This window comes from Myotis myotis, unplaced genomic scaffold (genome assembly GCF_014108235.1).
Source record: "Myotis myotis isolate mMyoMyo1 unplaced genomic scaffold, mMyoMyo1.p scaffold_m19_p_9, whole genome shotgun sequence".
NCBI lineage: Eukaryota > Metazoa > Chordata > Mammalia > Chiroptera > Vespertilionidae > Myotis > Myotis myotis.
The window spans coordinates 85,485,267-85,508,960 of NW_023416401.1; the positions used below are offsets into that span (position 1 = coordinate 85,485,267).

Below are 23,694 nucleotides of genomic sequence, written 5' to 3' on the forward strand. Positions count from 1 at the left end.
ATTACTTAAACTGACGCAAGAAGAAAAAGAAAGTCTGAATAAACCAGTAACCATTAAAGGAATTGACATGGTGGTCAAACATCTTCATGCCCATGTCAGGGCTGGCTCCAGGGGTGTGGGATACGGCTGGGGCAGTGGCATGGGGCCCCGCACGTAGAAGGGCCTTGCACTGTGCTACTACTTTGAAATTCTTTGTGCTGCTCTCTTGAAATTAAAAAAAAAATTAACAAGGAGCTCCTCATTTTCATTTTATACTAGATCCTGCAAATTACTATCTATACCTGTATAATTGTGTGAGTGTGTTTTACAACTCCCCTTTAAGGTATTGATAACCCAAAGTTTTTCTGAAAATAGAAAAAAAAAAAGGCAAGTTACCCAGTTCATTTGAGAAAACTAGTGTAACTTTGCGAACTTCCCAGATTTCTTGATCAAAGTTATTTAGAAATTTAGGGATAAAATGTGATTTCACCAGATCTGGCAGAACATGAATAGCTACCATGGCCATTCATGACCTAAGAAGTTTGATATTATTGACCCATACAGTAGAATTGTCCTTTCCTCAAATGAAGTTGTTTCCTACTTTTTTTTTCTTTTCTTTTTCTGGTCTCAGCAAGGAACATGCTATACAAGCTTATCCTAGGTTCATTCTGGGCTGGTTGATGAGTTAACTATTTTAAGCTCTTCCGGCACTTGTAGACATTTAAAGCCTTAATACGATTTTTTTTCAGGTCACTTGCTAGTGAACCTTGGAAAGATTTGGCAGGTTGGCTTAATGCTTGTCCAAAGTCGGACTCAGCACCTTTATCCGGAAACTGGAGGAAAAACAAAAAAGATGGAATTAGTCTCGGGAACCTCATTGAGAACACGATGGCCACATATTTGTTGTTTTCTGCTGTCTCTATAGTTACGATCTAGCCAACTGTATTTCTAGAAGGTAATCGTGAGCTCATCTTAGTGGCCTTATTGTTTTCATCGCTCATTTTAATTAATAATCTGCCTCTGTTATTCAGTCAAAAATGGAATCCACTTCATTGATGTCTCGAAACATTGGTGCCTCTCTGCTTACTTACTTTCACGTTTTCTTCCTTGCTTTCATTGATTCATTTTCAATGAGAAGTAAGATAACTCATTCGTGGGGTTTTCCCACAGTTAAAATGTACCTGGAATTAAAAATTATGAAAGTATTTGAAAACAGTGACCTCAGATAATTTTCTACAATTTAGATGTTAAAAAATAACTAAATCCAAGCTTGTCCCCCTAGTGAATTACACTGCGAGGAAAGAGAATTTCAAGGTGGGAATAAGAATCAACTCTTGTAACTGATGAATAAAATAGATCCAGAGACATAGAAACATGGAACAGACAGATGAATTTCAGAGGGAAGGTGGGGGTGGGTAGGAGGGTGGGGAGTGATTAATCAGGGAACTTATATGCATATATGCATAACCCATGCACACAGACAATAGTGTGGTGAAGACCTGGGAGGAGAGGGTGAGGGGTGGAGGGGGTCAATGGGAAAAAAACAAAAACAAACAAAGGGACATCTGTAATATTTTCAACAATAAATATAAATTTTTTAAAAAAGAATCAACTCTTGTAATATGAGAACAGAATTCCTTTATCCTTAGTATGGACTTTAATAGAGAAGGATTTAATAGATATTGGATAATTGGTGCATGTTGCTGGTTCTGATGGTTAATCCAAGACTTAATGGGTTTCTTTCTTATTTTCTTTTTTAACAGGAGACTGCCTTCAGTTTTTTGCTATGTGGGTCTCCCCAACATAGCTGCCTCCTCATCAAAACCAGCAAAGGAGAGAGTATCCTGGGAGGGGAGATGTTGCATCTTCCATAACACAATCAGGTGAGTGAGATCCCATCACCTATACATATTCTATTGAGTAGAAGCAAGTGATTGGTCTTGCCCATACTCAAGGGGTGGGGGTTACACCCAGATGTGACTACCAGGCAGTAGGGAGCATGGGGGGCCAACTGAGTGTTTGGTCTCTTTAGTCAGATTTCCTGGGTTCAAATCCTGGCTGTATCACATACTAGTTCCATGAACCTTAAGCATCTTATTAATCTCCAAGCCTTAATTTCCTCAACCGAATATGCAAAGTCTACTCACACCATCATCACAGGGTTATTAAATTCCAGCAGTTCCAAATTTCCACCATTCTTGTGCCATGTTCATACTTGTTATCTAATTTGTATGCCTCCCAAAATATCATTCACTTGCGTAATTTTGCCTTTAAAATGTAAATCAACTTATTTACAAAGCAAGTTTAATAATACCACTAGAAATTTAAAAAGAACAAGTATTACCAGAAGCTAATTGTAAACATACGTATTATCAGTAATAAAAATTATTAGTTGCAAAATTCATCTTGCACGTATATTGTGGGGAGCACTATGCACCCTTAATAAAAACACTGAAAAAATCAATGTAATATAAGCACACAGTTAGTGCTCAATAAATGTAAGCTATTCTCATTACATATCTCTAAGTTTGGCACTCAGAAGATACTGTGTATAGATGGACAAATACATAACACAAGCTGTTGGCAGGCACTGCAGAAAGTTAGGATTCTCTTCCTGTGTGTGTGGACTCAACTTCAGAATCCTTCTCAATACTGAGTTTCAGGCAGCCATCACTAATCTACAGGTGTTGGCAAGTACCAGAGGACACCTGCTGGCTTCTGATAGGTGTCACTTGGTATAAAGAGATCAGGGTATAATAAATGAAGAAGAATCAACAATAAATGAACTGAAAGAGGAAAACATCTTCTCAAAAAGGAAACCAATGAAATGAAAAACAATTACAAAGCATTTGTCATTCAGCAACATGCAGTCAACTCTGGACTCAATATTAATGTTGACTTTGAGACCTCTTTCTTCCTCACCTTGCTGCTCAGCATGTGTAGAAAGTACCTCACACTCATTTTCACTGAAGCAAAATGAATCTGGGAGGGAAAAGCACCTACTGTGCAAATCCTTTCATTAATTCTAATTCGTTCGGTCCTGGGAGTTGCACTGCTTGGAAGGCCCATGTGCAAAGCATACTGAAGATGAAGATTCTGCAAATATTTTTTTTTTTTTTTTTTTTTTGCTGATAAAGGGAGGTTTGCAGGGCAGAACAGTCATGGGCAGCAAAAGTGATTAAGTCATTTGGATCAATGTCCAACCCAGGAGATTAGAGAAAGCTCAACAAATTAGGTTGAATCATAAATGGAGCCTTGGCTTTCAGCCAGCCTTGGCTCAAACAACAGGCTTAAGCTAAATATTTGCTGATAGGTTAATAGACAGGACACAAGGTGTAGGGGAATGAGCAGGGGCTGCGGAGTCAGAGATCAGGGTTTATGTCTAAGGTTTCTGCTTACTGTGTTTCCCTGAGCAAGATATTTGACTTCTCTGAGCCTGTTAAGAATGGGAAGGCTCCCAGGTCCCTGGCAAGGCCGTGTGAGGAATGTTAGGTCAAGGTGTAGGAAAGGGTCAAAACTGGCACCAGAGTTTAGCCAAGTCTATGCCTAAAATGAACCATCACAATTGTGTGGGGCAAGTGAGCTAAGGTATTTGAAGGTACGTCTGACTCATGGAAGAACTCAGGGGAAAAAGTTACATGTATCAGATATGTTTTATTATAGATTATATTTTATATTTACTTACATTTAATATCTAGATTAAATGTCATAATTTTGTAATACTGTATATTAATGTTCTATATCCACCATATTTCATCTACAGCCTTCAGTCCCTGGAGGGCATCTGCATGTTCTCCTCGGCCTTCTGAGGAAGCGTGTCCTGCTCTCGCTGATGCTGGGTTAGGCACTGGGAAGCCCTTGAGGAATGGTAGGCAGTGGGAGGAACAGCATGCAAAGGGCTGCTGCAAACGTTACCAAGAAGGGCAATGAGGTGGAGAAAGACATTTGCTTAGAGCAGCCGTGGGCAAACTACGGCCCGCGGGCTGGATCCGGCCCGTTTGAAATGAATAAAACTATTGAAAAAAAAGACCATACCCTTTTATGTAATGATGTTTACTTTGAATTTATATTAGTTCACACAAACACTCCATCCATGCTTTTGTTCCGGCTCCGGTCCAGTTTAAGAACCCATTGTGGCCCTCGAGTCAAAAAGTTTGCCCACCCCTGGCTTAGAGCCTATTGTGAGCTCCAAGCCAGGTATCATGGGGACAGTGGCAAACAAGCCCCTGTCCTCATCACACCTACATTCGTGTGTGTGTGTGTGTGTGTGTGTGTGTGTGTGTGTGTGTGTGTGTGTGTGATGTATGTGTAGGTGGTATCAGTCACATAATCATACACATCACGTCAACACGCCATCATGGGGAGTTAGGAAGGAGAGGGAGGTGCTGTGGGAGGCGGGGCACGGACCCTGGAGCCACCACCCTCTCCGTTTCCTCAGGTGTGAAATGGGGGAATTCTAATCCCAGCTGTATGGTGGGTGTGAGGACTCATGCATTCGTGTGTATCAGGTGCTCACAAGGACGTCGGGTGCAGGGCAGTCAATACTAGTAAGTGCCAGTTATTATGATCATGAATACAACGCTGTTGGTCAGCGTCCACTCTAGGCCACATGCTCAGGAAAGCGTGGGGTAGCTGACACTGCCGTTGCATCCCCCTAGCTTCCAATGCTTCGCTCCTGTTGGCTGGCACCTGGGGAGCCCTCCTCACAGACCTGCTGTGGCTGCTTTGCATGGACAGGTGAGAGTTAGAGTACCTGGGAGTTCACATCCCCGCGGTGCAGCCCAGGTGCCTGGCCACCAGGAGAGCAAACAGGACAGGGCTGTCGCTGTCAGCTACACTCTGAGCTCCCAGGATCAGGCTGAGGTTGCTCCCCACCCCCCATCTCGCCCCCCATCCTGCGCTAAATGGCACCCTCCTTTGGCTCCTTTCCTGTCCCTCATAGGTGTCCCGGGAATCACTTCTCTAATGAACCCTGGTCCCAGATCAGCGTGTGGAGATCTTGGTCATCAAGGAAGCTTCCTGCAGGAAGCTTGAGGGGGACTCTGAGGGTGCAGAGCAGGAGAAGGAAAGAGGCAGAGGAAGATGCCAGGAGGAAGGACAGCAGGTGCCAACACTCAAGGGCAGGTAGCCTTTAAGAAATAGGAGCTGGCAGGAGCCAGTGTGGCCGGAGTCTGGGGCACACAGGGTAGGTGGTCTGGTGCCCATGGGTCAGGGGCCTCCTTCACAGGACACCCAAGTCCAGCTGGAGGAACTGGCTTTCGTAAGGCAATGGGAAGCCACAGAGGCAGAAATGAGACATGATGAGGTTTGGGTCTTGAAAAGACCAACATGGCAGGGGGACGAGGAACAGACTGGAGGGAGGCAAGATGGAGGTCAGCTGGGAGTTTCTGCTGTGGTCCAGGTGGTGGGGAAAGAAGCAATGGACTGGAAAAGTATTTAATCGGCATAAAAGGGAAAATTATTTTGCCATTCAAATGATCATTTTGTTATTGAAGTCCGGATTTTCGTAAAGGTAGGTTTTGTGATACACAGCTCGTGAAATGGCCACTTGAGAATTTTTCTAGTAAGACAACATTTGAATATTAAAATTTCTTTGTAACAACTGCAATGAAGAGGAAACATCTGTCAAATTTTAAAACCTTTATTCTTACTTTCAGAGAACTCTAAAAAGATACACAGATGAAATCTGACAACACATGGATTTAAAATTCTAAAAATAATTTCATAGCAGGAAGAAAGCTTATACTTACTTCAGCAATATGTATATATTTATTCAAATACTAGTATAAAGATATAAATGTATACTTCTGAAATACTTTAAAAATATAACCTAAAAAGGAAAATCTTTATAAAATATACAGAAATATATAGTACACCTTTGGGAAAAGTGGTAGTAAAAATATGTGTAAATAAACCATATGTAAACAAGTTTTAAGAAAAATTTTATAGGTATTGCAGAAATCTCTATGCATTTTCCATTTATGAAACCATACTGTCCTAAGGAGTTCAAGTCATAGAAGATGGGTTACACAGGGTCGACAAAAGTAGGTTTACAGTTGGGAGTATGCAAAAGAGTTTATTCTTGTATTGTTATTTATTAATTATTTGAGCAACTGTAAACCTACTTTTGCACTGTCCCATATAGTTAATCTATAATGTATGTACACTTTGCTATTGTCCCATTCTATAGATGGGGAAATTAAGGCATGGGAAGTCACTAAATGTTTTTAAACTGTACTGAACAATAATATTGCCCCAAATCACAGATCATAAATGAAATACCACACATTTTAAAAAATGACATAAGCAAATTGCTATTAAAATACACCCATACACATACAATTTAAAACTGTTGCTCCAGCTCCTTAATGCCATAGAAAAGATACATGCACTAAATAAAGAACTTCAGGATCCTTTAACCTAATGATGCCACAGTAAGCCATTAAGGTCTTCTTAGAGAGGAGATTCTGACTTCATTAAAGCACTTCTTAAAATAGAGGTGTCCTCTCATTTCCCAGTGATGCTCCTACTTCAAAGTGCAGTGCCCCGGGGACCTAATAACTTCAGCCAACATTTGGCTTTGCTGATGTTAGTAAGCAAATGTTTTTCCAAATAGCACATTAAGCAGAGTTATAATAAATGGACCGTCAATATTACCCCGAGCCCCAGACAATGGAGCTATGGCAGGTGTCTCATTGTGATTCTGTAAACTTATTCGGGAGCAGGAAAGATTCGAGGGAGAGCTGGGAGGGGCAGGGACAGACACATTTGACTTGCACCCGACTAACTGACATGGAAAATGCAGGAGGAAGCAAGATCCTGGGCCATTTAAGTCAGGATGGAGCTGACATTGGTCAAGTGTAGGCCAGCACTGTACCCTGTGGAGTGCCCGTATTATAGCACTCACTCCGCTCCCCTGGGTCAGCTATCTTCACTGCTGTCACGGACAGTGCAGCTTCTGGAGCAGCTGAACAGAAGAAAGAAATCAACACAGCGTCTAAGGGTCCCATGTGCCTGTGAAATCCGCTGCTGAGTCTTGCGGGAGCCACAGCACCATTCCTGCAGGAGAATAAAAACTGTTGCTCCAGGTCTTGGTAAAAATAAATAAATAAATCTGGAAAATAAAGTATATTCTAATGGTATATCAAAGAAGTGTAATTAAATGAGGAATTATCTGCAAAAAAAAAAAAATGCTTAAACCAGAAATTGTCTTGGGCTCTTGCCAAAGGTGTGGTTCATCAACAGAAACATGCATACTGTCCTTGCTGGAACCTGGGAGTTTCAAAATTCAGCTAAAATTCCTTCATTTTTCTACTTGATTCAGTGCTGTTGAGATGCTCAGCTTTGAATATATTGCATCTTGGGACCAGACACCTGGGGAGGGATTCAGTGAGGCCTCATTCAGAAATTCCACCTGTAACTGTGTGTTTCCTTAAATAGCGGCCTATCAGCGAATGCCCCTTAACTCAGTTAGCAAATAGCCACTAGTTCTAGGCAAAATTGTAGGAGATTCTGTTGAAAACCAGAACGGTTGAAATTGAGTTTGAACATTAACATGGAATTCTATCAGCTTGTGTGTTGGAAATGTTATATTTCCGCAGAAGATGGTATTAGAGATTTCTCAGGCTAACTTTTTCCCGCTTCAATAATGAACAGTGTGTGCAGGAGAAGTATTACATTGTGTTTAATACAGGCTGGTATATATACACACACATATGTCCGGGGTCTGTAAAGAAAGGCCCTGCGGCCAAAAAGTGCCCACCATCTGTTTTTATAAAGTTTTATTGGAATGCAATCTTGTGAGGCAGAATAATGGCCCTCAAAAAAGCCTGTGCCCTAGTTCTCGGAACCTGTGAGTATATTTCTTTACATGGCTACATATGACTTTACATGAATACATTGCTTTGCATGCCTTTGCAGATGTGATTAAGGTTATGGACGCTGAGAGGGGAGATTATACTGAATGACAGCCTGTCAGAGAGATAGGACAGAGGAGGGGGAGAGTTTCGAGTCTGCAGAGGGACTCAGCTCACTCCCAGTAGCTGTGGAGAGGGAGGAAGAGGTCATAAACCCAGAAATGCAGGTGACTCTAGAAGCTGGGAACAGCTCTCAGCTGACAGCAAGGAAATGGGGAACCTCAGTCCTACAACCACAAGAAACCAAATTCTGCCAACAACCCCAATTAGCAAGCAGATAGATATTCCCTGAGAGCCTCCTGAAAGAACCGCAGCCCTGCCAACATCCTGATTTTTAGCCTGGTTAGAGCTGTCTCGGACCTCTGACCCAAAGAACTGTAACACAATACATTTCTGTTATTTGACGAATTGCCTGAGGCTGCTTTGAAGCTACAAGGCAGAGTTAAATGGATGTGAGTGAGACCTTATGGCCTGAAAAACCTGATATATTTGCACGGTGGCCCTTTACAGAAAAAGCGCGTCTGCCCGTGATATTAAGCGCAAAAACTGGACAGTAGCGTGCATGACTTGAACACTTAGTCGATGCCAGGCTCTGGGCTAAGTATTTATTATCCATATCAACCTTCTGGATGAGTACTACTTTGGTTCCGTGTTACAAATGAGAAATTTAAAAAAGGAGGCAGAACGGTTAAGTAACTACCCAAGGTCATCCAGGGAATTGGAGGGGAGCAGGGTTTAAGCCAGGGTCTGGTTGACTTCTGGGCTCGGCTCACCCCTGTCATGCACAGCATCCCATACGCTCACCTGGGGCCGCTTATCGCTGGCAGAAGGCAATGGGGAGCTCCCGGCTGGGCACCAGGATGCCTAAGTGCAGCATTTCCACGGGCTCGTGGTCTGTGGCCACAATGTCATATTTGCGGACGATCTGGAACACAGGTGCACGAAAAGGAGGATGAGCCCTCTGCCCCGCCTTGGGGAGCAGCACAGAACACGTGCGGGAGGCAGTGAGGGCTTACCCAGCAGACGGCCAGGTGGAGCTGGAGCTCAGCCAGCCGGCGTCCGATGCACATCCTCTTCCCAACGCCAAACGGGAGGTGTGCGAAGGGGTTGATCTTCTCTTTCTCCTGAAGCCATCGTTCGGGCCTAAACTGACTGGCGTCTTCAAAATTTTCCTCGTTGGACCCCAACACCTGGGTATTTAGCATCAACACTGTCTGCAAACACACCAAAACGCGTGCATTTAAAATAAGCAGAAGAAGGTGGTGGAAAAGCGAAACTTAACAAAAACGGCCACCTTAGAGATATAAAAGTCACCCATAAGTTTATAATAATGACGATTGCCAACATGCACTGGAGACTTGAAATGTGCCAGGTACTAAATCGGTAAATAACTTTAATATTCTGCATCACATTCTCACCACAGCCCCAGGTGATGGATTTTATTATTATCCCCATTTTACAGATGAGAACGGTGAGGCTGCCAGAGGTTATGTGACTCACTTGGGACTGTACTTGAGTCCAGGTCCGTCCCCATAGCCATTATTCCTAATCCTATACAATGCAACACATGTCAACTATGCACTACAATCTACTTATTTGCAAAATGAATGTTTTCTCCGTTAGTATTTTTAGGGGAACCGGATGCATATTTCAAAGCTCTGTACGGGACAAAATAAACAAAGTCTACTCACTCCTTTGGGTAAAGCATAGTCACCCAGAACTGTGGCCTTGTCAAGAGTCCTGGTTGTGAACGGCACACTGGGGGTGAGCCTGGAAAAGCAAAACCAAAGATGTACAGGCGGGCACAGGCCAAGCGCTGGCTCAAGTGTTGATGGGAACGCATTCTGCTTAAGTGAAGAGTTGGTGCATTAAGATCCTAAGCCCAAAGGGGAACCTGGTCACAGTTCTTCGTGAAGAGGTTCTGTCTCCTGGTTTTATTCCTTATTTTATTGGGTTGGCACCCCCTCCCCCCGGAACAAGCCTGCTTAGTAGCTGTTCAGAGTGGTTTCCCCTGCTTCAGCCTAAACTTCAAATGCCTTCCCCCTGAATCTTGGTGTTTGTTCTAGTTTCTCCTACTCGCTCTTCAGAAAGTTAAAGGTGTTTCCTTTTAATCCGAAAATGGAATGAGTTTTGTTTCCCAGAAAGGGTGTAAAAGGAATTTTCAAAGGACTTTTATTTATTTATTTATTTATTTATTTATTTATTTATTTATTTATTTATTTTTGTTACTCCTCACCTGAGCATATGTTTCCATTGATTTTTAGAGAGAGTGGAAGGGAAGAGGGAGTGAGAGAAAGAGAGAGAGAAACATGGATGTGAGAGAGACACATTGATTGGTTGCCTCCCCCACTGGCTTGAACAGGGCCAGGGATCAAACCTGCAACCCAGGTACGCGCCCTTGATCAGGAGTCGAACCCTCAGCTCCTTGGTGTGTGGGCCGATGCTCTAACCACTGAGAACATTGACCAGGGCTTCCAGGACATTTTATACCAGAGGCTCAATAATAAATATGTCTCTATATCGATCATATAATGATATGGTTCCCTCATTGGCTTTCATGTCAGACCCTCCAGGCCTGCCCAGACCCTAATGGGTGCTCACAGCACCCATGAAAGGATGGTTCTTACCAACTTAAAGGGCCCGTCACTGACTTTCCAAGATGTCACAGAATTCTCCCAAATGACTCAGGAAATGAGTGAAAACAAATGGAATATGCTCCTGAGGTTCTTTTTTTTCCAGTTTGGTAAAAGTTTAAGAATCCACTGTGGCAGCTGTACTTGGGGGAGGGAACCCCTCATTGTGTATTTAAGAGAACAGCCCTCTCCCGTATGCACCCTGGCTCAGGCGTGCGCGCTTACCTCATGGATTCCTTCAGACAGGCCTTTAGATACGGCATAGTCCTCACATCCTCTGCCCGCGGCGCCTGGTTCTCCGGCAGGGTGCTCTGAATTTCCTCCAGGAGCTTTCCTTGCACGTGGGGGTTGCGGGATAAATTGTAGAGAAGCCATAGCAAGCTGTTTGCTGTCTGAAAAACCAACGGACACAAGCTTGAGTTTCTGCAAAGAAACCGCCTCACAGCCAGTCTGAGCCGGACGCAAGGCGATGCAAAAGTAAACAACAAACAGGTCAGTGATACTTCCTCGCATGCCCTCGTGTGCTGTGCCTTAAATGAATGCCACGCATGGGAAGTCAAACGGCTCTTATAAAATGTATCAACGAAGGCTAGCGTCTGTATTGAGGGAATGAACATAGAATCCTGTGAGTAATTTGCCACATCAGGACACCTGGAACGTAGTGTGGTACGCAAAAGGCTGGAGCACAAAGCAGCACATGTAAAACGGGTGGAAGGGAAGCCAGGCGGTGGACTGGCTCAAGGCCAATGTCAGGGTGTGACACGATTATTGTCATGCCAGGTGCTACCAACGGGGGAAGGACACTGCCTGTGAATCTACAATTATCTCAAAAGAGAAAGAGCTTACATAGAGAATTATTAATATAAAATTGATATGAAAATTGAGTGGGGAGAGAGGAACAGAGATCCCAGAGTTTTGCTATAAGAGATTTAAAAAAATTTTTTTTGACAACGCAAACACAAAAGAAATCGTATTTCTGGAATTTAAAAGAAAAGTGGTGTGTATTTTTTTGCCACACCCTAAACATTTACCACAAAAATATAAAGGTATTATCTACTCTCGGGGTTCCAGCCACATGCAAAGAGCCCTTGTGGGACGGTGCCAACACCCAGATGAGAAATTGTAGCACCGAGCTGAGCCATTCAAGGTGCCGGCCACAGTCTGACAAAGGCTCTTGCCTTCCAAGTGGCACCCTTGATTTCCTTTTGGCAGAAAAAGCCAAGTGCAGCTTTTAGCTTCGTAATATTCACCACTGCTAGTCCTAAGTATTTGTTTCGTAGGCCTTTTTTTAGCCAATTTAAGCCAAGTAGTCCCTTACAAGTGGTCATCGTGTCCTCGCTCTGTAGACACGAAGACGCTCTCCCTCGGCACATGTGCCAGGCACATGAACGAGCAAAGCGCAAGACGGTGCGGAGCCATGGCGTTTATTATTTTTGGAAGAAGATGTCCCCAAGGCAGGCTTCTTCATGTCAGGGGACTGGCAGCCTCGCCTCCGAATGTGGACGGATGGCATTAGTACCAGAGAGTAAGTTACAGACAGGAAGAGGGCGGAGCCGCCAAATTAGATAGATTTCAGATTTCCCCGATTTGCCAAAGGAGAGTTTCAGAATAGCCAGGACTAAAAAAGAAACAGATTGAGCCCTATCAGTGGGGCCCTCACCACAAGTACCAAATAGAGTTTCCAAAAGGCAGATAACTGTAGCTTTCACCAAAGCCCGGAGACAGCCCTGCCTATCGGGCAGCTGCGGGGGCTCAGTGGAGGGGAAGTGGCCTGCGGAACCTCCCGTGCACCGACTGTCCTGGCCTGACCTTCGTCACGGCGTCCATCTCATGGCCGGCTTCCTGCCTGCACTCTGTCTCCGCTAGGTCCACTCTCCACCCACCAGCCAGAGCCCACTTCACAAAACATAACTTTGATCAAGACACTCCTTGCTTAAAGCACTCGAAGAGCTTTCTCTCTCAGGTGTAATAAAATCCAAATGTCGTACGAAGGCTCCTGGTTAACATGGCCCGTCGACTTCTCCAATCTCAACTCTGAGCACATTTGCTAGTTCTCCAGCTCCATCTCTCTTTCTGCCCCAGGGCCTTTGCATGTGCTGTTTCCTCTACTTGGAGTGCTCTTCGACCAGATCTTCCCATAGATGGCACCTCAACATCCCAGTGTCAGCTCCAGAGAGGGAGCCCTCCCCCATCTCTCTTACATCACCCTGATGGCTCCCCCCATGCCTATACCACTATCTGAAATAATCCTATGTATTTGTTTGTTTACATGTCTATTGTCTGTTCCGCACTGCTGTTTAAGTCCCATGAAGAAAACTGGTTCATGGTGGCATGTCAAGAATCTGGAATAGTGCCTGGCACATAGTAGGAACTCAATAGTCCCTGAACTCTTTCATTTATTGAACAAACATTTATTGAGCACCTACTGCATGCCAAGTGGTATTCTACATCCTATGAATACAGCAGCGGACCAAACCAAGTCACCATCCTTATGGCGCTCACGTTCCAGTTGAACAAAGAAATGGGTGCAGCTTTAGTTTTAATCGCTCTAAGGAGTCATGATCCCACAGGAAAGTGAGCTGAAACGGATTCCCACTTTTGATAGCCCTCTGGGTCACGAGGTGAACGCAGAACCTTTCTATCTCCTAATGTAGAACATGCTATTTTTTCTTCTTCAGGTAAGAGACACTGTGGAAAGGGAAAAAGCATGGAAAAGAAGTGAACTTGTATGGATTCTTCTTAGGGACTGCTTGTGCAGGAAATGTTAGGCCTTTGAGGAATATTAATCTGCATGACTCTAAGGAGAGCTCAGCAATGAGTCAAAGCCAGGTAAACCTCAGCATCTGTGTTTGGAGCCTGACTGTACGAGTACCTACCAGGAGCGTCCACCGCCTACAGCAGGGACAGAATCTTGGTATTAAAAAGCAGCTGTTTTGGTTAAACTAAAATCAATGATTCCCAAACTCACCATGTTTCCAACGTCAAACATAAAGAAATGATTGGACTGGCAGAGATTCAATATTTTTATAATAAATAACAGCCACGGTTAGGTAGCAGGCACGACCACCCAAGGCATGTCCAATTTTGGAAAATCTAAGATTTCAATTGCTGTGGTGTGGAATTACTGCTTCTGCATTCCCGAGACAGCTGGCAAGCTCATCACAGATCTTGGACCCTGCTCTGGAGTCCCGTCTCTCGGACAGAGTCATTAGGAGAGCTTTCCTCCCAATGTGTGAGCAGAAAGCCTGTGCACTGGGCCTCCCACGGCACCTGGTGCGGGGCTTTTTATTTTTGCTCAGCGAGAGCTCAGCTAATCCTCGTGAAATGAGTGAATTGAGTGGCTATTTAAAACTCATCGTGATGAAAGGTGTCCCGGACTGTTTAGCAAAGAAAGCCGCCACCCTTACCGTCTCCACGGCAGCCAGCTGGAGCTCGGTGACGGCAGCGTACAGCTCTTTCTTTGAGAGCTGATTGCGGTGGTAAATGTCACAGAGGAAGTCCGCGCTGGGCTGCTCCGCGTGCTTCTCTAACCGGCGGTCAATGCAAGATTTGACTGTTGAAGAGAAGAGGGAGAGGAAGTCAGCTGAACATTAGGGTGAGGAAAAGAACGGGAGGGAGGGAACCTAAGATGAAATCCTTACAACACCCGAAAGGGCTTTTGGGGACATTGATTGTTAGATGAGTTCCTACGGCCTCGTTGAGTCATCCAGGATGGATGGATGCTCACGTGACCTGGGCATCTTCCTACAATGCAGACTCGGAGCTGAGGGTCCAGGTGGCCTGGACGTCTGCATCTCTAACAAGCTCCCAGGTCATGCTGCTGCTGCTGATCTGTGGTCACATCTTGACTAGCAAGAGCTTAGAGGAGGGAGGAGACCATTATGACACAGGTGGGATCTGCGTCCGCTCTCAGAATCAGGCCCAGGTGTCTAGCTGATATGGTCATTGATACAGACAGGCATGCTAATATAGGGTGTGGCTCCCAAATCTTGGCTCTGGAGGAGGGAAGAACACCCTCCCCTAATGCTATCACTCACACATACACACACACACACACACACACACACACACACACACACACACACGTGCAGTGCCCATGAATGTTGACAATAATACTAACATTTTCTAATGTTTGTAAATTACATTCTAGGCTGTGCTCCCTCACTTCAGTCCCTGACGTGAGCCACCACCACGGAAATAATAGTGGTGATGGTGGCGATGACAATGACCACACTAGTGGTACAGGGGCTGGAGGCTGAGCTGCGGGAGCCTTTCTGATTGGCTTCCAGCCCTGGCTTTGCCATCACCGGGCGTGTAATGTTGAGAATGTTACTTAACTCATTGGTGCCTCAGTTCTGTTAGTACTTGGGGCTGATGGAAGTATCTAACATACGTTTATTTGGTGGGAATTAAATAAGTATGTTTAAATATATATAATATATTATCTTAGGATAACCCCTAATATTCCCTCCACAATGTAGCAGAAATGGCGCTGATCCATTGAGATACTGTCATATGCCAGGCTTTTACAATCTCTATATTAGACCTAGAAACAATTACATTGAAGGGAGCGCTATTATTATTGTTGTTGCTGCTATTGTTGCTGTTGTGAGCCTGTTTTAGAGGTAAGACAGCTGATGATGAAAAGGAGACAGCACCCTGGGCCAACCTGCCACCCCAAGGACAGACCGGGAGCTTGAACCCAGGTATCTCTGACTCCAAGGCTCTCGCTTTTAACCACTTCTAGTTCCCCTAGACAACACAACGCCGCCTCCTGCCTTTTCCTTGGAATTTGTCTACACCAGGGTGATCCCCACACTTGTGTTTGCAAAGCCCGAAAGAATCAGGAGGAGCAACTCCATCGGAGGATCTAGGGGGGCAGGCCACAAGGTCACTGCAGGCCTCTGGGCGGCAGGGGAGACAGCGCTGGGTGTGGCTGTTACCTGACTTGAAAATCGTGTCCCAGGCCAGCGTGTGGGCCTGCCACACCTTGGTGTTGAGGCTCTTGTGCAGCTCCACCGGGGTGACCATCATCCTCCCAAATGTGCTCATCATCTACGAGGAACACACGTGCTTTTCATCCCTGTTTCTCTCCCAGACAACTTGCACTCTGGCCTAGGGGCATCTGCACACGGCACCCTGTGCTCCCCAAAGGCCAGAATTCAAAGGACACCCCCAGGCCCGTGTGCTCTGCTCCTGGAAGCCGAACCCCCATAACATATTCAAAATCATCTTTGGGAAGATTGATTTTTCAATGGAGTTTAATAACAACTTGCTCTTATAACCCACATGTTGAGAAAGAAGGGGCCCAGCTGGCGTGGCTCAGTGGTTGAATATTGACCTATGAACCAGGAGGTCATGGTTCAATTCCCAGTCAGGGCCCATGCCCGGGGTGCGGGCTCCATCCCCAGTGTGGGGAGCGCAGGAGGCAAGTCGATCCATGATTCTCTCTCATCATTCATGTTTCTCTCTCCCTCTCTGAAATCAATACAAATATATTTGTAAAAAATAAGGAAAAAGTAACTATAACTTACACTCACTTGAATTTCTGAACTTCTGCCATTCCCATGCCAGTTTCACAGTATCTATTATATCCACACACGACTCAAATGATTCAAAACTTTAAAATCTGAACAGTAATTTAATCAACTGACCTTTAATTGACCCACCTACTTTCACTTTGCCTAAACAATGGTCTAATGTACTTCTTTATTGTATGTGCACAGGGGCACATCCATGCCCGAAAATACATCGCACACACTGAAATGCACTATTGTAATAAGACCTGAGTGCATGCCCTCTTGGGGAAACTGCGATGCCTGAATGATCTGTTGGGAACACGGCGCTCTCCCCTGCGGATGCTCACTGTTTTGATGGCCATGATGAAGTTCAAGGCTTCATCCCTGGCGTTCTTCTGGAGGAGCCCAAATCTCTTCTCGTAGAGCACAAGGCAGATGCCTGTTAATAAAATAATGACCACTGTTACCCAATCTGGACTCCGCGACTACCTGACTGCTAAGGGCTCGATTCCATCTCTCAGAGACATGAGGTCATTTCTAAGGACACAGGAGTAGCAAAGGGTCTGAGCGTCTGATCACCCTTCTAGAAATTATCTGCGGGTCCAATGACCCAGGCTCCGCAGAACCTCCTGGTCAGAAATACCACTGTGCAAATGTAGCCATTTCTATACATGAATGAATCTCTCCTGTACGTCTTGCTTTTGTCAGAGTTTATCATTGACATCACATGTAGCAGACATCGTGAATGGCCTACCTGGTACTCGTTCTCCCTCATTTCTTCCCTAAGACACCCCGATTTTATTTAGGGTGTCAGAGTACCAGTGCTCAGGCAGTGAGTCAGCATGGATCTAAGACTCTGACAAGCCTGTTCCCTGATTCTTTTCCTGGAGCCACCAAAGCAGCCACACCACCCAGGTCTGGCCAGTGAGACCAGAAGGAAATACTCCTTGGTTTTCTAGATAAAGTGGGGGCTGTACCCTCTTTTCTTCTCCCTTTGCCGAAAGGCAGAGGGGAGGCTGGAGGGACAGGACCCTTTTTGCATCAAGCCAACAAGTAAGGCTGGATGAGCGAGCAGATGCCCGAGCTTGGCTCCCCCGCGGTGTCTCTGAGTGTGGCCCGGGCTGCCTTCCTTTGGACTTCCCGCAAGGCTACACAGTAATTTTTAAACCACCGCAGTCAGATTCTCTTTGACTTGCAAACAGATGCATTTGATACTCCTTCATTTGAGTATTTACAGTGGGCAAGTTCCAAAACATATGCTTATTTTCTCCTCTATAATCATTCCCTCTCTTCACCCCTTTTTCCCTTAACACCTTCTGTGGGTTTCTTGTTTGCATGGAGCTTTCTCATGGGCTCAGATGACTGGTTCATAACTTTAAAGTGAGGTGACAGGTCAGGACAAAAGCTACCATCTCGGGATGCCGTGTCCACTCCCTCCCATCAGTAGCCAGAGTGACCCTGGCAGCAAATCAAATCATGCCACCCTCCTGCTAAAAGCACTTACTGTCACTCCCAGGTACTCCCAGGTTCAAAGTCAAACTCTGTCCCTGGTTTACGTGGGTTTGCATGGCTGGCTGCTGCCTTCCTCCCAGCCATCCTCTGCCTCGCCCTGCCCCTCCCTCCCTCCCTCCCTTGCAGGATATGCCCCGGTCGTTCTAAATGCTTTCCTGTTCCTTCAACATAATCTGTGTTTCTCCACCTGGAACATCCCTCCTTCCCTCACTCTCACCTGGCGAACTCCTCCTCCCACACTAGCTGCGATGGCACCTACTCCACAGAGCACCCCCAGACGGAGCTCAGCTGCATCCCTCTGGGATTTGCCCACAGCCCTGAACCTGCTTAGTCTATTGAAATTGCCTTGCCTGCACCCTACTGGGCAGTGAGCTCATCCAGGCAGGGCTCTGCTTCTCATTCTCAGATCCAGCCTTGAAGAGAGTGCTTACATCCCCTTCTGTTTAAAAGTCTCCTTGGCACCCCAATCGGACTCAAACTAAAGTCCTTGCCAAGACCTATAAGCCCTGGCTTGATCTTTCTCAGCTGTTCCTCCCCCTGTAATCCGCTCACATCAGCATCTCAGAGTTCCTCAAAGGCATGTTCATGCTTCTGCCCCCGGGCATTTGCACTGCCTGTCTCTGCTCTCTGGGACAGTCTTCCCACAGATACCTCTGCGGTTGCACCTCTCCTTCTTTAGGTCTCAGCTCAGGTGTCTCCTTACCAAAGCGGAGTTGCCCCATCGAGGCACCTATGTTCTTTCTTGGGCCCCTTTCCCCTTGGCAGAGTCTAAATTGAAATGTGTTTACTTGTCAGTTGTCACCCCTACTAGAACCCAAGCTCCATGTGAGCAAGGATGCTGCCTGTTTTACTCAATGCTGCGTCCCTAGCACAGTGCCTGGCACACAGCAGGTGGTCAGTAAGTGTTTGTCGAGTGACCACACAAACAGCCCAGCGTGCAAAGCAGAGCTGCAGTGCGGAAAACATTAAGACGGCTGCTGTGGCCTTTCCCACTCAGAATAGTACACGATTCCAAAGAGTTGTCAGCTTGTTCGCAGAGCCACGTTTTATTCTCAGAATCACTTGCAAGGTCAAATGGTGGAGACCATGGAGACCACTTACTTTCAAATGACCATTTGTTCAGCTCGCTGTACAAGTCTCCAATGTGGCCTCTCTCGTCACAGAGCTCATCTAGTCTACCCATAAAATCAGCCAAGACCTGAAGAGAAAGAACCACAAAAACACATTTTAGTCTTTGAGGGAAAACAAAAAATGTAGAGCAGCGAGCTAACCTCAGGTCTCGCTACCTTGTGTATCCCCTGGCCAGACGTTACCCCTCTACAGCAGCACTAATTCTATATTTTCCTGGGGAGCTCACCTGACACCCTAGCAACCTTGTCCTGGTTATTTCCTCAGCGTTTCCTGTGGCCACCCTGAAGCTAAGGTTTCAGCCTTTGATCTAAATTTAAAGAAAGGAAAACATTTCTTCTAATCAGAACGGGGAATAAACCACAAAGGGGACCTCAGTCAAGTGTCACTGTTGGCACACCATCTCAAAGGCTGTGATGCTGTGACTACCCTGAGGTTTGCCGTTTCCATATCTGGGCAAGCAAACCTCTCTTTACTGATTGGTACTGTGTTAGGCGTGTTGAACTTGGAGCCAGGAGATCTGCAATTCTGGACGCAGCTCCCTCGCTAAATGGCTCTGTGACCTTGGACGAGTTATGTAAGGCCATTAGATGCCAGTTTCCAAAATCAGAGCTTCGGATGACTAAAGCCTCTCATTTCCCGAGGCTTCCATAGAACCACGCGCTGTACAAAGGGATGTTTTCTTAGCTGATCCTTACAATCTTGTGAGGGAGAACGTCCTGTCATTTCTCCCATTTCCCAGGTGAGAAAACAGAGGCGTAGAGAGACGCAAGGCACCGGCCCCTGGACACAGAGCTGAGAAGCACCTGTGCTGGTCCTGGAACAAAGCCTGTGTGCCTACCCAGCCCACCATGGAGACAAGGATGTTAGGTTGCTCACATAGTGCATTCAAATGTATTCAAATTAGTTACCATAAAATTTAGAGATTTCGCGTGAACATATCGATTTTCCACTACTTGTCCATAACAATAAGAATAAGTAATTACAGGGTCTGGTGACACCATGTCAGCATTCCCATGGGGCAGTCATTTGCTGGAACTGGGACAGCTGTCACCTCCAGGAAGGGCTCGTGCTATTCTGGTGGCTGAAACCCCTGCAGGGCCTGCCCTATGCGTTTATATTAATTACATGGCCCCTGGAACTTCTGAACCTGCCCTCTTTCACCCACACAATCTATGTGGGTCCACGCTCAGTTCAAAATGAACACCCAGAGTGAACATGAAGAAAAAGAGATTATTATGCTTAAATCCCTTCCCTTTCAGCCCCTGTTGGCTAAATGATATGTCCAAATACCTTAGCACGGCACAGACCTGCCTTCTGTCCAGCATCATTTCAGAAAAGGCCCATGCTGAATGCACTATTCTCTCAGAACTCAATGCTATGCCATGCCCTGGCTCCATATTTGCATCAGGCTATTCTTTCTGCCAGAATGCCTTTCTCCACCTTCTCTGGCTTGTAGACTCCTACTCATCCTGCAAAACCCAGCTCAAATGTCACTACCAGGGAACTTCATAAGCATTCTCTCCTTCAGTCATCACAGCAAACCTGTGGAGTGAGAATTGCCACTCCCATTTTATAGATTGGGAAACTGAGGCTCAGGGAAGTTAAATGGTCAGGTTACATGGGGTGGACGGCTGATGCTCAAATCCAAGACTGTGGGATACAAAAGTCTGTGCTTGTAACTACTCCCTTAATGCGACATTTCAAAGAAAGGGGAGAGAAGGGGGGAATAAAGGCTTTGGGGGAGGAAAACAGGAAGAGGAATGAGGAGAACGTGAAGCCCCTGAGTCATCCAAAGTGCCTGCTTTGCCCTCTGCACTTTGTAGCTGTGACTTACAAACACCCCTCCCTCCCCAAGAGACCCTGGAAAGCTGGCCCCAGCATACAAACCTCATTGATTTTGCTGTCCAGCCTCATAATCTCCACTGGTCTCATTAGTTTCTTCTGAAAGGCACTCCGGACCCTCTGCCAGTCTTCTCCTTCCCTGGGAGAGAAATCTGTTTAGAACAAGTTGCAAAGACCAGAAGGAAGAGGCAGAGATCCCGCCCACCCCAACTCTGCTACTGCATGAACTGTGTCATCAGATCAACACTGAGCATCAGCCAGGAAGTGCCCGGGTTCTGTTCGCACTGGGGTACTGGGGCTGGCTTATGATAGAATGAGAAAGTACCTTTCCTCCCGGCCAAGGAAAGCACCAGAAAGGTGACATCCAGATAATGTGGGGTCAGGCCTGTGGAGGTGTCCTTACTGGGTTTGAGCTGAGAGGCCAGGCACCTCAATTCCCAGCACTGAGAGTGGGTACCTGAAGACCCCCCCCCACACACACACACACACACACTGAAACCCAGGTCTGTTTGAGGAAAGATCTTGTCTTCTTTCAACCCATTGACTTGGGTTGCAAGTCACACTTACGTAACACCTCAGATTTAGAATCTTGCCATTGCCTGCACATAATGCCAGACAGCCAGAGAGCCGCAGGCTTTGGAAAAAGCCTGTTCCATCAGGCTTCCTTTCGCACTTGCCCACAGCTGGTGACATGGCCTGTGGTGCATCTAGAGTCGCTATGCTTTTTAATTCCAGTAATTATCTCCCCCAAATATAACTATTAGACATTAAATTTGGGGGCAAAGAAGTGCTAACTTGTTAGATGGTAACAATGAAAAAGCAAAGGAATCACATCACATTATAGCGTTTATCTATCAAAAATGCAACCTTGACACTCCTGCTCACCCCACCTTTCACCTACACCTAGGTCATCACCTCCACTCCCCTCCGGGAAAAAGGTCACGGTCAAAAGCGGAGGAAGTTAATTTCTGGCATGTGAGCTTCCCAGAGGGGGTTACAGAGAACTTCAAGGGCTAGCGTAGTTTGTATAACACGTTTGCTTGGCATGCTGACTTCAGAACCCCATCCCGCCACAATTTGTATAACGCCTTTTGGCATTTGTCTGACGAAAAGCTTTGGCCCTGCCCGGTTGCCAGAGAGAACAGGTGTTAAGCGGGTGCGCAGTACAGCTGTCCCTCAACCCACTCAGGTCTACCAGGAGGACGCGACTACTGGGTAGCGGCTTTCGTGTCCTCTGCCTAAGAGGGGTCCAAGCAAGCTCTTCCCAGTTTCCAAGCGCATTAGGCGCAGTTGCCAGCCCCATGGCCCCACCCTGCCCCCCTCCCCGCCCGCAGACTCACAGGATGAGCAGCCCGTAGGCCTCCTGGCGGTAGTCGCGATAGGCTTTCCAGGGTTTGATCTCCAGCCGCTGGGGGTACGCGCTCTCCGTGCGGTACAGCGCTTCCAGCAGGCAAGGCGAGCCCAGGTGCACCGAGTCAAAGGAGCCCAACTTCATGCGGAAAATCTTGCCGTACTTCTTGTGGAACTCCGCCTGCAGCGGGCCGGGCACAGCGCCAAGTCAGCGCGCATCCCTGACAGTCCCGAGCGCGCTACTCCCCGCTCCCGCCTTCCTCCTCCCGGGAAGCCCAGACACCGGGGCGCACCATGCGCTCGGGCAGCGCGCGCCTCGGGGAGGGTTTGGAGCGCCCGCCCGGCAAGGGAGAGGGAATTGGGGCGCGACGAGGCATTTACCAGAGTGTCGTGCTGTTTCTTGAGCCCCCCTTTCCAGAGAATCTCCAGCAGGCTGCCCAGCAGCGGCCAGTTGGTGGGGCCCGGAAGGGCGGCCGCGTTCTGCGCCTCCCCACGCTCCATCAGCGGGCAGAGGGGCACCTCCCGCGGCCGAGGGGGCGCGCACGCCGTGGATGTCACGGGTCTGGGGGGCTGCCCGAGGCTGCGCAGCTGCTGTAGGAAGGCGACCAGGGAGCGACTCTTGCTGATAGGGGAGCTCATGGCCGCAGGGAGACGGGGCGCGGGGGACCACGCGGGGACCGAGGAGGGCGAGGCTGGTAAAGTGGCGCCCGCTGGGTTCGGGAGCGTGGCGGTTGTGGGAAAGAGACAAGGAGGACCAGCAGGTGCGATGGAGGGGGCGGGAGAGGGACAGAAAGGACCTGGGCGAGGATGCTCTGCGCTGCGCTGTTCTGCAGCCTCAGGGCGCAGGTGACTGCCCAGGGCGGCCTCAGAGGCGGGAGGAGGGCAGCCGGGTCGGTGCCTCTTGGAAGACGGAGGGAAGGGATGTGGGTCTGCCTGTGGGTCTGCAAGTCTGACTTCCGGGTCCGGAGCCGCGAAGTGGAGATGTCAGGGAGGGTAGCGGAGATGGGAGATGCCTCGGGCTCTGCGGTTTTCCCTGGCCCTCTCCACGATCCATGCCCGGGGACCAAGTATTTATGGAGACAGGCAGGCCCCGGGTGGCCAATGAGCACGCCGAGTGGGGCGGAGTGGGCCCTGGCTTGCCTGGCCCGGAGGGACGCGGGACCCGGGGGAGGGCGGGCCCGGCGAGGCTGGAAACAGGATGGAGTCAGCGAGGTGAGCGAGGGCGCCCGCGCCTCGGGTGACCGGTGCACTGCTCTCCGGGCGGAGCGCGCGGACTCCACCCCGGAGATAACCCCGGAGGCGCTGAGCCGGGAGGTCACCGGGTGTGCGCCGGCCGCCTCCCCGCCCTCCCCGGCGGGCGGACTGGTAGTGGCAGCCCCGCGCTTGCACAATCGCGCTGCTGGGCTGGCGGGCGGGCGGCGAGGTCTCCGAGTGCGGGCCCGGGAAGGCTGCCGGCGCCTGTCGGGGCCAAGAGCCGGTGCGCCTCTGGGGCGCGGGTTCATGCCACCCTGGATGGCATCTTTCCGCAGGGAGATCGGGAGGCCCAGCATCTACAGAGGGGATTTCGCCTTTGGGTCTTGGGCACGGAGGGCCAGCTGAGTTTGCAGAAGTTCCACCTGCTGTTTCACTTTGGTTGCCATGAAGATTTCATGAATCAATGCAAATAAAGCGCCTCCATTGTCCATGGCCAGCCCTCCACGTAGTTGCTACCTCCTTAGGCGCCTGGGAAATGCGCCCGAGAGCGTGGCAACTGAGGCTGACCTACCTCTTTCACGCCCTTCCCCCACCCGTTTTGGGACGCCCTGGGCCAAG

General features: G+C 47.6%; 1 protein-coding gene across 4 annotated transcripts; it reads right to left on the minus strand.

Moving 5' to 3' along the window:
* Positions 1-5,604: 5,604 nt before the first annotated feature.
* Positions 5,605-22,968, minus strand: LOC118663454 (1,25-dihydroxyvitamin D(3) 24-hydroxylase, mitochondrial). 4 transcript variants are annotated; one of them, XM_036323104.1, is made up of 12 exons: positions 22,264-22,944; positions 21,873-22,063; positions 20,578-20,671; positions 18,661-18,757; positions 16,395-16,486; positions 15,472-15,583; positions 13,936-14,081; positions 10,754-10,920; positions 9,587-9,665; positions 8,912-9,109; positions 8,700-8,820; positions 5,605-7,038 (listed from the first exon to the last, which is right to left on the minus strand). In XM_036323104.1, exons 1-11 carry the CDS (start codon positions 22,519-22,521, stop codon positions 8,710-8,712), a joined length of 1,545 nt encoding a protein of 514 aa, XP_036178997.1. In that variant the 5' UTR covers positions 22,522-22,944; the 3' UTR covers positions 5,605-7,038; positions 8,700-8,709. The 4 variants fall into 4 exon arrangements, with proteins under 4 accessions (XP_036178997.1, XP_036178998.1, XP_036178999.1 ...); XM_036323105.1 differs by lacking the exon at positions 9,587-9,665 and having other exon boundaries at positions 10,754-10,978; positions 22,264-22,968; XM_036323106.1 differs by lacking the exons at positions 15,472-15,583; positions 16,395-16,486 and having other exon boundaries at positions 22,264-22,945.
* Positions 22,969-23,694: the final 726 nt, after the last annotated feature.